This window comes from Anolis sagrei, chromosome 4 (genome assembly GCF_037176765.1).
Source record: "Anolis sagrei isolate rAnoSag1 chromosome 4, rAnoSag1.mat, whole genome shotgun sequence".
NCBI classification, from domain to species: domain Eukaryota; kingdom Metazoa; phylum Chordata; class Lepidosauria; order Squamata; family Dactyloidae; genus Anolis; species Anolis sagrei.
In genome coordinates, this window is record NC_090024.1 from 86,482,048 (window position 1) to 86,496,746 (window position 14,699).

The following is a 14,699-nucleotide window of genomic DNA, read 5'->3' on the forward strand; positions in this document are numbered from 1 at the left end:
CCCAAGTTTTTGAATTCCTGTGGTTTCATTCATGAACCTGATTGTCACCTGTACTCAGCAACTTTGGAGTTTCTGGATTTGTCTCGTGGATTTTTGATTGTGCTTTTTCTTATCATTTATATTTGTCTTAATAAACTTTACTTAGTGGATTCTCTCATCCTTGCAAGGTATCTGGGTGAAAAGGTGTCCCATGGCTGGGACGCAACATGCTGGCCTTTAAATTTTTTATTTTTTTTATTTTTCATGTGAAAAATGATAAATACACACTAGGGCTGTGCAAAAAATTGTATCAGCATCATATGTTGGATCTATTTCGTAAGATTCATACATATAACGCGATATTAAGAAATGTGGGAAGCGCTTACTCCAAAAAAACTTAAGAGTCACAGCTCTCACCCAGTACTTTTTCGTAAGTTGTGTAAGTGCCATAACGGTCTCCGTGGAACAGCTTTAATTACCAGAGCAAGCAAACTGTACCGGGAGGCAAAGCTAAGCTTCCTATGCCTCTCAGACTATCAGGGCTGAGGGAGGAGGAGGAGGAGCCATGGCCATTCCCTTTTAAATTAAGGAGCGCCATGAGACTCCCTCCATTGTAAGCTGGAAAAGGCAAGCAAGCAAGCGAGCAGAGCAGCAGGCTAGGCACGCAGTAGGCTAGATTACATTGAGAAAGGCTAGAAGGACGGAGTGATTGACTGCTATTGGGAGGAATCCAGACTGTTGGGAGTCATCTATATTTATTGTATTTTACTTGTATGATTTAATTTATTATTGATTCCGCTAAGGAACAACTGCTGGGAAGAGAAGCTTTTATTTTTTAATTTTTTCCAAAATCATTCTGTGGGTGGAAAACTCTTCTCAGCGATTGCATCTGCTACTATATGTGCTGGAGTGACTGGGACAACAGCCAACCACCCCCACCCCACATCACCCCAACTCAGCCAGCCATAGCAGCTAAGATACATTATATTCAAAGGGATAGTCATTGTGGCTTTTTAAAAAAAAAAGTTTTGACAAAACTAAAAATTCTCCAAACATCACTAGATCTGCAAATCTTTCTGAAACTTGGGGGAAATGGCATCCTGGTTTTATGCTGTGTCATTATGGAGAATTTCAAGGAGACAGCTTATTGTGTTTTTTTTAAAAAAAAACGTTCTTCTTTAAAAAAATTAAACATTCCCAAACTCTGAAACTTGGGGGGGGGGGGGTTTACAGTGGTAAATGTATTCTACAATTGTAGCCCGATAGCTCTAAAATGAGGGAGAAAGGGGCCCCAGAAGTTTCCCCGCTTTTGCAACTACATGAAAAAGTAACATTTTTTTTGTTACATCGTAATAATTATGATATGGGCCCCTTACGATATTTTAGAAACACTTCAGAAACTATTTGCTGCCTCCCTAATTTAGAAATGAGTATTGAAACTTTTTTTTGTTGATCGCACACCCCTAATAATTTTACTTCTTTGATTATAGGCATTATTAATTTTATTGATTGAGATGAATACTACACAAAATACTGGAAATCGAGTCAAAAACTTCACATATATATGGAAATAATTTTACCTTTTTTTCTTAAGCAACAGACACCTCCTCAAATTGAGTAGTATCTCATTTCAATAGCCACAAAGGAGGAAGAAAGTAGACAAAACAATCTGGCAACATATATCTCATATTACTTGTATCTGCTAAATGAATTATTCCCTAAACTCTAAAGCAGCCAATGAATACTCTATCTAATCAATATTTTATCCATTCTTCAAATATCAAAGCTGTATAAGTCTGCTTCTTTATATCTTCATCTACAGTATGAATTACATATATTTGACAGCTGCTGTCCTTGAATAAATCCAATCTCATCAGGATTAATATATTGAAAAGAAGTCATTCATTTGGAAGACAGAAGTGATGCCAGAATTTTATAGCAAATATTCAAATCTTATACTAGTACACGATGAGTCTTCCCTTTATTCATGCTGCAAATCTGCACTTTTCTTTAAAAAAACTTTTATAACCCCCTTTCAAAGGGTTGAAAAGGAGAAGGAAAAAAAAACCTTTACAGCTTCTCCCATCAACCTACCTAGACATTTTGCTGGGTAATTTATTACTTTTGAAGGACTAAGAGTAGAAGTCACCAGAAGCACCACCCCGCCTGTTCTCAGATCCCTGGCCTCAGTTACGAACGTGGTTGACTGTTGACCTCTGTGCCAAAGGAAGAGGTGCCAGGAGTCCAATATAAGGCCACAGCCTGGTGCTACAGGGGAGGACCCTGAAGGTAGCAAGATTTTAAAAGAAGGATAAACATGCTTCTAAAGACTTGAATTGGAAAGCTATGCCTGGACTCAAAGAGCAGGAGGCCTTAAGCCACACACATGACAAAGCAAATAGAGACAGAACACTGACACAGAAACGTCTACAACAGGATAAATCAAGGGAAAGCATAGAGAGGGGGTTGATGAAGCACACCTCTTTGCTGCCTTAGACACTTTTCATTCACTGTTTCAGTGTTACCTTCCTTTGCACACTGTAATTTGATTCTAAGGATGCATCACCTGCTCAGTCTCTCTCCTTTCCTCACTTAATTCTGGCTTACTAAAAAGACTATCCTGCAAACACTCACTGCTATTTATCGACTATTTCTTACTAGTAATGACAAAGATATCCAGCAGCTCCAGCCACTGACCGGCTGCTTACTCAGAAACTTATTCTGATACCAATGACCACAGAGATACATTCAGTAGCCACTTCCTATAGCCCTTGTTTATGTACCTAGGATTTCACTAAACATTAAGTTAAAGCTACTCTCCTGATGTACAGGATCTTGAATATGATAAGAACATGCATACAAACTGGGGTGTATGTGTGTCGATGCATGTCTCCCTATAGAGACAATGCTCTCTGAAACAGTTACTAATATTTGTATGCTATTTTGGACTCTTTAAAGAGTATTCAGAATGGCCTTCTGTTCCAGGGAGATTCGGAATATTTGTCCAATCTATACCGCAAACAATTATATCTTCTCTACACAGATTTTCTGAGAAGTACTACTGGAAAACATCCATAAATTTTGTCACATAATTATCGTTTTTAGATTAAATGGGAAAAGTATTGCTATTTAGTCTAGCTTTCTCGGTCAATTTCCCATAAATCAAATTGCTTATTTTAAAAAAGTAAGTTTTAAACAATAATTGGGTTTCTTATCTAATAAGATGAATTTTATAACTTCTTGTATTCTAGTTAACATTACATTAAGGCGTGTGATTGAATGCTTTCTCACCTACATTGTTATTTTAAGCCTTCTTTTTACCCATTTTAGTTCATTCAAACAGATACAGAATATCTCTGCTTTAGGCATTTATCCTCTTCCTTATGCTAAGGGGGGGGGGGCACAGCTCCCAGTTTTTCTATTGGGAGAATACATTCTAGTGTTTGTGCAATCCTCCTTTATGACACATTATTTATTTGCCTCATATTTTTAGAAAGCAAGTGTTTTAAAAAATGTTCTGTACAAGCTTCTCCTGATGATCACTTCTGTGATGATATGTTCACATTAAGGGTGCTGAAATAGTTTCCTGATGTCAGTGAATGGTGTTCTTCACTTTTCAAAAGAAAACCAGAGCCACCACAGACTAATGCAGCATAATACATTGTGATAATTAAGAAAATGTTAAAACAGAAAGTTTCTAAGCAAAGTCGAATTTTTGCTTCAGTTTATTAAATTACACAAGAGCCAACATGATTGAGGAGAAGCAGACTGTGAATCCAATAGGTAGGGAGACATACATTACGTATATTAATATGTAATATTTAAATCACTTATGCCCTCTAAAGAGATAATATCCCTATTTCACAAACTGACAATAACACTCAGTAGCAGAAGGACAAAACATAATTAGTCTATTATTGTTCTGCTATCAAATCATTAACTCAAAACTGCTGCGTATGCAAATATATGTTAGGAAAATGAATCCACAAAACCAGTTACAGGGTCCAAGAGAAGGAGCTGCTTTAACAATTAAGGACTTAAAATACTATTCATCAAAAAAAGTGTCATTTATAATTTAAATTTTTGACCAATAATTAAGTTATCATTATTTAATTCATACCATCTGCTACTATATACTACTTTTTCTGTATTTGTCTCTTAATAATGGGGGTCATCCCCAGTTTAGTAACAGATGTGTGTAGCAGCACTAGCTACAACCAAAAATTGTGATTGTGATTGGGAACTAAAAGTTGAGTTTACCAGAAAGCCAAACCATGGGACTGTGATGTATAGCTGAATCAGAGAGTAATGCATAACAGAAAGAGGAATCTCTCACTTCAAACACCAGATAACAGAAAGTACAAGTAAGGAATCCAGTTCTCAGTCCCACTTTCCCATACTTGTATATGCAGTAAACTGCGTAGCGGATGCTGGTACTAGGTACCAGGCAGAAAGCAGCTGTACTGATTTACTTCCATTTATGACAATGAAAAATAATACTAAGTGAAAAATCATGTGAATTAAACATTGCAAGGCCTCCCCTTAAAAACAGAATGAATAGTTGAAAGCAGAGGCTATAAACTGCTAAACATCCTGAAAGGTTGACTTCCTAGTGTCCTTCAAGCAATATTTCTTTGGGCACTAGACCTATGATGTCAGGAAGCATTTGTACAAAGCTCTTTGCTATTTTTGCCTGCAAGAGTGGTCCCTGGAGCATAAAAAAGAAACTCCAAAATAAGATTGTTTGGAGTCATCGCAAGCTACAGATTTCTAGTTTTGTCTTTCTCTCAACATTATGCTGAAGGGAAACTTCATTAAACAAGGAAAATCTGAATCAGAAGACTTACGTGTTAAAATATTATCCATGATTTTGTAAGGGATTACAAAAGTGTGTGTGTGTGTACGCACAAAGATATATAAAAGCATTTTTAAAGTATTTTTTAAAATTAGGTACATAAAGTATTTAGCCCTACATCAAATTAAACAATAGATGGCAAATTTGGGTTTTTTAAATAATAATAATAATAATAATAATTTGCTATTTTGAAAAAGCTAGAGAGCAAGTCTTCAAAATAGATATCATGGAACACTTGAAGATGTTAATATGTAACGATGTATCACATCATAACTTCCATTAATTTCAACGGATGTCCATAAAATGTATTTGTATATATAAAAGCAGGATTCAACATACTACAATACAGAAAAGCTGAAAAATGCAGAGGCTAAGAATAAGAGGGGAGAACCAGAAAAAGTGAAGAATTAAAGGGACAATAACTATTGTACTCCATGATATGGAAGTTGAAACAAATCTCTCTCAGCCTCAGAGATTTAGGATTAATACTCACCTAATTTACACAATATCTGTAAAATGCTTTGATCACTTAAGTATGGTGAAGTTCTATGCGAAGTATTAAATTCATGGAAATTACTAAATCAGTAAATATTTAAAAATTAAGAAATTATTTCTGCATCTAAAGAAGGACATCCTCCTACAGATCTCCTCCTTTACAGTAGTCCTAAGTATTTGAAACTTGAGTTATAATAGAAAGTTTTTTCTAACATGTATGCAGGGTCGGCTGGCTTTTAAGTATAATTTACTTACAATATGCAGCACATTTTCATTACATCCAATACTGTGAAACTAGAATTTAAATTATACTCTGAGAGCCCATCCACCCTGAGTACATACCCTGGAGGTGACCTGGGGGAGTCTGCAGAGTCAGCCACCAAGCTGGCTCAGCCGCGCCGCACAACAGTGAGCAAGCCCAGCAGCTGGAAAGAGTCTGCATTGTCTAGTGGTGCTGAATCCTACTATCCTATCCCCTTTATGCCTCTTAGTAAAGCAGCATGTTTGGAATCAAAACCAGCCCAACTATTTACAATGCCACAAAGTGCGGGTGAGCCCAACATTTTTAAACACAGGATAAGGTTGTGTTAGGCGGTCTTGGAGGGTGTTTGGGTGAATCGGCAAGCTTTATTTTATATAAATTGCTTCACTAATTAAAAAAAACACAGCACCATCGTATGCATCTTATCCACATATAAACTCCATTGTATGCAATGGAACTTACTCTTATTAAGTGTATTCAGGATTGCAGCTTTAGCTTCAGCTTATCAATTCATTGGGGACATAGTGCTGTAACCATCATAGAGGAGCAATGCAAGACTACCCTGAACTGTCACATGGCTAATCTCTCTTGTACATTGGAGGTTCAATGAGCAGTGCTCGTTAGCAGTCATGGGCCCAGTATCTGTATCATCCATTTAATGTGTGTTTCTGTTTCGTTCCATCCATTTGGATGGCACAATGCAAAAGCCCCCCTTCTGGAATGAAAATAAACTCGATACGAAAGGCAAGTGGGAGCGGGTACTGGCTTCAAGCCTGCTTTTCGGCATCACAGTTATAGAGAGAAGAGGGATTGTGCTGAGGTCACTTCATCAGAAATCCTTGGTGCGGGGCTGGCACCTTGCCCTCTACCACTTGGCAACCATGCAGGCCCAGAAAGGCCCTGGCCAGCCTACGTGCACAGGCCTGCCACGCAACCGGTAAGCAGCGCTCCTTACTTGGTGCTCAGCTGCAGGCCCACACACGTAGGCTCAAAGGATGTGGGCCCGTTAGGGCCTTTCTGGGCCTGCATGGTTGCTGAGCGGTGGAGGGCAAGCCCTGGCAACTGGCAAGCTGCCAGCCCTCAGCAGCAGAGGCGCAAGGTAGGTTTCCCAATTGTAGTGGAAACAGCAGCAGCCCTAAAACTATGGGGAAGGGAACCATTTGTATAGGATCGCCTGCCCATTGCCGCCAATTGGACAAAAAAAATGATTTTTTTCAGGTGTGGGACAAAAATCTCATTCAGAAAGGCACTGTTTTCAGAAGCGGAGCTTGAAAACAAAAACAGGGCCATGAGAATTAGAAACGTATAGCGATCCTATACAAATGCATGAAACTACTCCTTAGTATATATTCCACAATGTTTGCTCTTTATAAAGATATTTTAAAACAGACCAAGATAAATGAGAACTAAAATAAAGCCCACAGATTTAATAGAAAAAAATTATATAGCTATCACAATGTCAGTATAACAACAGAAGGCAAGTACAACAGAAGAGTTCTCAAATTTTCTGAAGAATAATATATGGCAACAGATGTGTAAGTCTGAAAATGAACAGTGGGGATTGACTAGAAATCCTTGGAAAAATATTTGCGAATTCTGCCCTACAGTTAACATCACACTAGTGAATATCTATTACGTAATTTGAGAGAACTGTAATCTTCCCCTCTCCCCTAATTGAAAACCTGCTTTGAGGTGTTTTCCATTTTCCTGGTGTAACTTCTATGGATTCCAAGAGGTGGGACTGGGCCTTTCTTACTTCTGCTAACAGAAGCAGATCCTGCCACAGAATTATATTAGATCCCAACATCTATGAAGCAGAATTTCTTTTGTCCCAATTTCAGAAAATGTAAGCAAAACAAAGCAATAATCTAATGAGCAAATAGTAAAACTCAAGCCAAGGCACAGATATGACTTCATTTTGAAAAGAGCAACTGCAGCAGATCTTAGAGAGGAAGGTGACTAATGATGTGGTTATACACCTTTGTCAAACATACAACTAGAGATATTGCATGTATCATCAAAATATATTATTTTTACTAAACAACTTTGTCCTGAATAATTATTGAAGCAATTCACTACAGAAAGTTACTAAACATGCACACACTTACCTTTCCCATTTAAGGTTAGTGCAGATGCAATGGTAGCTGTTACTGGCACAGGCAACTGTGGCACTAATGAGTGCATTCTTGGCCTGCTCCCCATCCGAGCACGCTCTTCCCCAGGTCCTAATAAAGCCCCAACAGGTTTCTCTGCTGCCACTTCAGGCGCCACAGAATCTTCCTGATCCTGCTCAATGCGGTCCAATTTATCAGAACTTTCGTTCTGAAAGCCATCCACTGCTGTCCGACTCTTAATAGGACTTTTGGGCACAAGAATTTTAATACCTGACTTTGAAAGGTCCATATTTTTTCTACCAGAAAGAGGAGTGTTGTTTTTCCTAAATTTCTGGGGAGTAAACAACTGGTTTTTTGCTTCATGGTCCTTTCCAATAACTAAGGTCTTGGAGGTCTTTGAAAAAGAACTATTAGTCGATCTAGAAATTTGTTTTCTTGCATTATTTGGAGATGTCCTATTTGTCCTTGTCAACGTACTTTCTTTTTGCTTTTCATTGTGATGCCTATTAAATTCATGTATATATTCCACACAATTCACAAGGTGTTGTTCTGGCTCCCATGTGTCATCTTCACTCTCGTAGCCTTTCCATCGCACTAAATATTCCGTTTTCCCTTTCTTGTTTTTCCTTTTATCAACAATCCTCTCTACCTGTTGAAAGAAAAAAAAAGTAGATCATGATAATGTGTTTGCACTAGTTTTAAAAGGTATGTAAAATGTAGAGGAGGTACTAAGTGTAATGCAGTAGTCAATGGTAATTTTGCTTACGGTATTTAATAGCTATCATGGTCTTGAAATGCTGGCAATTCATTGAATTAACTAAATATCCCTGTAGCAGAGATCAAAGAATCTGAAATTTTAAATTTTTCACTCTCATAAGTACGAAAATACTGAAAGTGAGCAACCTATTTGCATAGTAATGAAAAAGAAAAAAAATACTATAATCACAGACTGAATCAACTTAATTACCCTTTAAGCAAAACCTACTTTTCAAAAATTACAACAAGTACTCAATAGCATTATCTTATCTTGAATAACTGTGATGCATTAAATTGAATGAAATAGCTGTTTTGTGAAAAATCTACTACCTTAAAAAATCTTTAGCTAAAATATATTTCAGACTAAGATAAAATTATATATCTACCAGCTAATACATACAATGAGGCATTTATATTTTTGATTAAAAAAAACAGAACTGTGTAAGGGTTCTGAGCTAAATACTTCCATAATTTCTCATAATATATCTACAAATCTGTGATGGGGAATTATGAGAGCTGTAATCCACCAGATTTGAAGGGCAACTGGTTGGGGAAGGGTCCACTGGAGCAAACTTATAATACATAGCACTAAATATTCTATGATAAGAGAGAGAGAGAGAGACAGTACATGAGTAGCAGATAAACAAAATAATATTTCACAATTTTAACAGAAAATCCTACACATAAATCCATTCCAATTAAAGGTTCCATCACACTGCTTCCTAAATATTCATATAATATCTTTCTTTTCCTACACTTATGCATACATTATTATATTCAAATAATGCTTGTATTGGCACATGCACTTTCTCTCTCCAACTGACCTTATGTAGAAAATATTTATTCCACATAATTGCTAACTATAAAGTTATTAGAAATAGAAAGCACTATATATGATATATATGATATATGGGATTTCTTTAAATCAGATGTTCTGCTTTCTTTGTTTCAAAGCCAGTTCTAAGAGAAGTAACACCTTTACTGCTTTGCATTTTATGTATTTAAAATGTTTGCTCTTGATGTGAAATTGCGACAGATATTTGAACAACTGCAATGCTTTACTAGATATTTCAACAACCATTAATGCAGCAACACTTTAGGAACTTTCCTGCACAAGTCTCACAGAAACAGATTTTCTTCCAATGAGTCATCATGAGCACCAACCAACATTAACAAAATGGCAAATATTCACTTTCTGAAACAAAATTTCCCAGAATCATAAAGCATCTTTTTAAAAGTCTTATGCTAGTTAAGATCACAGTGCTATTACTTTGGTCTAGTAACACTGCAAAAACTGTAGGAACATGCTTATCAATCCAAGATGTGGTTGCATACTTAACACTAGAGTGGACAAAATGTAAATAAATAGCATTATGAATCTGAAAAAAGTAATGTGACTGAGAAGGAAAACTAAAAGGTGTGTATAAGACAGAGCTTTCCAAACTTTTCAGGCTGTGACATTTTGGATACTCTGATGAAAGGGATAATGTATATTTTTATACATTTATATAAATCAACATTTAACCTCAAAATCAACCTCACGAAAAATTCTATTATTCAATTCCATTTTTCATTTTGAGAAGTCATCCATTCCTGAGATATCTCATTATTTATGTATATTTATACTAGCATTTAGAAAAGAATGACCAAGTGATCCATAATCAATGTCTAGAAACAAAATTTAACAAATCTCTGACCATCCAAAAAAGCTCCTTTAGATTACTCTGCTTAGATATAATGATGATAGAGATAAATAATTCCTTCACCACTTTCATTGCCACAAAGTAGATGTTTAGATAAATTTTGTCCAATTTTATATCAATGTTGTTCTAGTCACCATACCACCTGGTGCATCACCATCAGCTCCCTAGAAAACCAATATAACTTCTTTTGTTTTGCATAGCGGAAAGGAGTTATCAGGAATAAGCATGTCATTTCACCTCTCCAGAGGTCAATAAGAGCTTTAATAGTATCCTCTGCTAAGGCAGCAAGAAATTCCACAGTAACTGTTAGAAAACCATCTAGATCACTCCTTCTCTTAATTTGTTTCTCAATTATCTGCTTTCATCAGCAGGAACAAATGTCCTAAACTCTAGAAAAGGGGTCCTCAGACTTTTAATTAAACTTTATTTGTACCCCACTACCATCTCCCCAAGGGACTCGGTGCGGCTTTTTAAACAGAGGGCGAGGTCACAGTCCCTCCAACTGTTGGAGGGCCGGATTATAATTTGAAAAAAACATGAATGAATTCCTATGAATACTGCACATATCTTATTTGAAGTTCAAAACCCTCCACTTAAAACCATACAATAATTAAAACGAAGAACAATTTTAAGAAATATAAACTTGTTAGTATTTCAATGGGAAGTGTGGGCCTGCTTTTGGCTGATGAAATAAGATTGTTGTTTTTGTTGTTGAGCTTTCAAGTCATTAAGGTTGACCCTGAGCGAGGGCCGGGTAATTGACCTTGGAGGGCCGTATTCGGTCCCCGGACCTTAGTTTGAGGACCCCTGCTCTAGAATCACAAGCATTCCATTCAACATGGAAAATCAAGTGTAGAAGGTGCCTGGCCAAATGAATTAAGTCAGACTACTTGGAACAGATTCATGTAGACAAGGAAGTCCTAAGTCAGTTAGTCATAGCACTAATGCTGAGATTTCCTAGTACAAGATAAAGGAGCCAAGCTCCACATTTGTGTCTATAATAATAATAATAATAATAATAATAATATTTATATGCTGCCCTATCTCCTCAGGGGGACTCAGGGAGATTCCAGGCAAAAAAGGCAAACATCCAATGTCTTAGTGATAAACAGACACATAAGGTAAAAACATTGTAAACTCATAAATTCCTAAACAAAAAATAAAGTTAAAAATTAAATCATATAATTATATAAACAAACACATAAGCTCGATAATAACAAACACCAATAAAATGCAAAAAAAAAGAGATAAAATAACTTAAGATGATTTAAGGCAACTTCTACACAAATAAGTTGTTTTCCCATTCATCAAACTTAAATTCAGCAAACTTATTTTCAATTTCAGGATACCTTTGTCTATGATTATCCACTTTCCTTGAACTAAGAGACATTAACTGTTTAATGTATTGTCGAAGGCTTTCATGGCTGGAATCACTCAGTTCTTGTGGGTTTTTTCGGGCTATATGGCCATGTTCTTTTTTCCCAGCTCCAGCAGACCTCACCCCTGAGGATGCTTGCCATAGATGCAGGCGAAACGTCAGGAGAAATGCCTCTAGAACATGGCCATATAGCCCGAAAAAACCCACAAGAACTGATTAACTGTTTATTTTATTTTTTTGGTATTTTGCTGAAAGACTTTCATTACTTTAAAAGTCCTGTGAGAAGCCATCAATGAAATAAATCTTTTATCCTAAAGTATATGATTTTGAGAAATACTCAAAAGATTCAAGTCTCACTTTCAAAAGAAAGTCTCCCATCAAGGACTTCTCTATATTTAGCTCTTGTGCATGAAATCAAGGTTTTACACTTAATTCTTATGCATACACAGAAAAGGAAAAATGTATTCAGTCTTGAAAGCAGTTTGTCTTAGAAATTCCTGTACGGTGTGTGTACACAAGTACTACAAATCCAAGACAAAGAATAACCTATTACAATGAGAGAATAGGTGGCCACTATCAAAATTCTGACATCTGCTTCTGGAATCATACTACTCCAATTACAATTTTTGAAGGGCTACCAATGTTAAATCTATTTCAGCAAATCAACCAAGACTCTTGTTTTAAACAGTAACAAATTTATCACACTACACTTTTTTCATGGACAATGTCCATTTTCTCCAGTGCATGAAAAGTGATCATGCTGCTGCTGTTACATATGCAAGCTCTGGGTGATGAGCAACATAACCCCAGGAATTATGGAAACGAGCAGATATGAGGAAAATATACACACTAATACAGTTCCTTTACTGGGATTAGAGTAAGCCACAAGTTCCTATCAGTGGAACACCGCAAGCAAAATTCAACACATTTCTTTCTCCCAGCTCTGCATTTCTGCATGGTTGCAAATTCAGCTTCTACCGTAGGTAAACTTGAAACACATTACTAACCCACCAGTAAACAATGAGATGAGATTAAATTGAAACGTAAAGGGTACTATCAGTAATAATTCCTAAAGTTTACTTCACAAACAGTTTGCTTGCCATTATGGGCTTTGTGGTGGTGTTTGGAGTGTGGAAGGTTGGATGTGTTGTTTTTATGATGTGTGCTGGGGAAATTTTTATTTTACAATGTACAATGACAATAAAGTTACTCTATAAAGCCATTATCACCAATGATGGTGAACAAATTAACTGATACAGTGGTGTGTGTTTATTTTTAAAAATGCTGTCCCTGCTTAAGTTGGAAATTGACTTTAATCTCTTCATTAACTGTTGTTTAGTAAAGTTTAGTGAAACTTCTTTCTTCACAAATGGTCATTTTAAAGCCTATGACAGTATGACATTATAAGCCATCCTGGCAACAGAAACCATGGGAAGTATTGTCCCTTTCTTCCTTAAATGACTAGAACTTAAAGTAGTTCATCCAAAAAGAGATTCCAAATTAGTTGAAACGAAGATTACTTAAGGAGTGTTTGAATTAGGTTGTAACTAATTTGAGGTGAGAGATACACCTGATAATTTACAAACTCAAGCTTGAGATACTAAATCCACTTTCTGAAAATGGTGATTGCATCCTTTGAATGAAGATCACCATACGATTTTTCTGAATGCAATAATAATTTTCTGAAAATACACCTAAGAAATACACAATGTGATAAAATAGTCATCTTAAGTATATTAACTCTTACACAGATACTTAATTTAAATGATGCCTAGCTAACCAAATTAAGATATCTTTTTAAAGTATTACATACGGATTTCATATCATCATTGGCACAGTGTCCCAAGGAACTCGTAAGACTAAATATCTAACAGCTTAATTTGAAGCAGTTAGCAGTACAGAGCAAAAGGGCCTCGAACACTGATGAATTATTTCACCTACGATAAATACAATTAACTATTGCATGTGTGTCCTAGTTGTGGGTTTATACAGACAACTGGCTATCAAGAATTGTGATTTTGCATGAGTATGAGATCAACTTTGAGTCCACAATGTGTACTTTTCTTATATCAGCTTCTATCTTCCATGGGGCTCTTCCATGCTGCTCATACAACTTAGTTTGTTGAATATTTCTTTCTAGTCTTAACTGATATATTCCAGTCACTGCTTTACTTGTTTTCACTGCTGTTTTCTGTATTTTGTTCTTTGGACTTAATCTACAACAGCCTAAAATAGCATGCAGAGCAGTTCAAATAAACAAACAGCAGGAGGAGGAAAGAGGAAAGTGAATGGAGGATGTATAGATTTGTCTCTAGCAGATCTAGCTTCTTTTTAGAATTATTCTATGGCTGCAAATGTCAAACAAACCAGTTATATGGGAGGAAAGGTTACAGCTGATTTCAAACGGTAAGAGACAAACACCAGAGAGCACTGAATAGCATCCACAGGAAAAAGTGGACACACTTATTGATGTTATTATAAGAAACAAATTATATAGTAATAAGTTATAATAAAACTGTCATCCATTAAGCACTTTGGGAGGTATCTCTTGGTTCTCCTGTGATTTCAAATCATAGTCATAGAAAGCATGGAAACTTAGAATTCTGAATGAAAGACCTGAATCAAATACATCAGTTTTCAAATTAGTGAATTCAGCTGTTGTCTGAACTGTCAAATAAGGGTTCAAGTCTCGTTACCAATGTACTCCTCTAAAGCATACAAATTCATAATTGTGATTTTAATTTTAGCTCTACAAACTGAAATATAATTCAACAAGAGAGTAATTCTTAAGGAATCACTTTCTGTTTTGAAATTAGAATTAGAACTGGTTGGAAACAACTGCATATCTGATTACAAAGGAATGTGTGGAGTTGCAAAAAAGAAATATTGTACAAAATTGTTTCCTTAGATGCTTATATTTTTGAGTCTAATGAGACTACATTAATATTTTAAAATATTTGACATTCCAACAATAATTTTAAAATATATTAACTCCACAGCAACCAAATCATTTTAAGTCAAAATACAACTGAGGTAAAAAGATCTTAACATAATGTATGTCTTAAAATGACAAACACAAAATTTGAATTCTCCATGATTAATAACTGCTGCACTTTCAAACAAATAATTAACAATCTTGCAAACTAGGAGAAAGTGT

The 14,699-nt window shown here is 35.9% G+C and overlaps 1 protein-coding gene across 1 annotated transcript in view; it reads right to left on the bottom strand.

Moving 5' to 3' along the window:
* CDYL (chromodomain Y like) overlaps window positions 1-14,699 on the bottom strand; it is a 127,264-nt gene that overhangs the window by 73,259 nt on the left and 39,306 nt on the right. Inside the window, exon 2 of the mRNA XM_060774766.2 lies at window positions 7,700-8,354. Coding sequence (XP_060630749.1) covers window positions 7,700-8,354 — 655 coding nt within the window. The remainder of the gene's footprint in view (window positions 1-7,699; window positions 8,355-14,699) is intronic.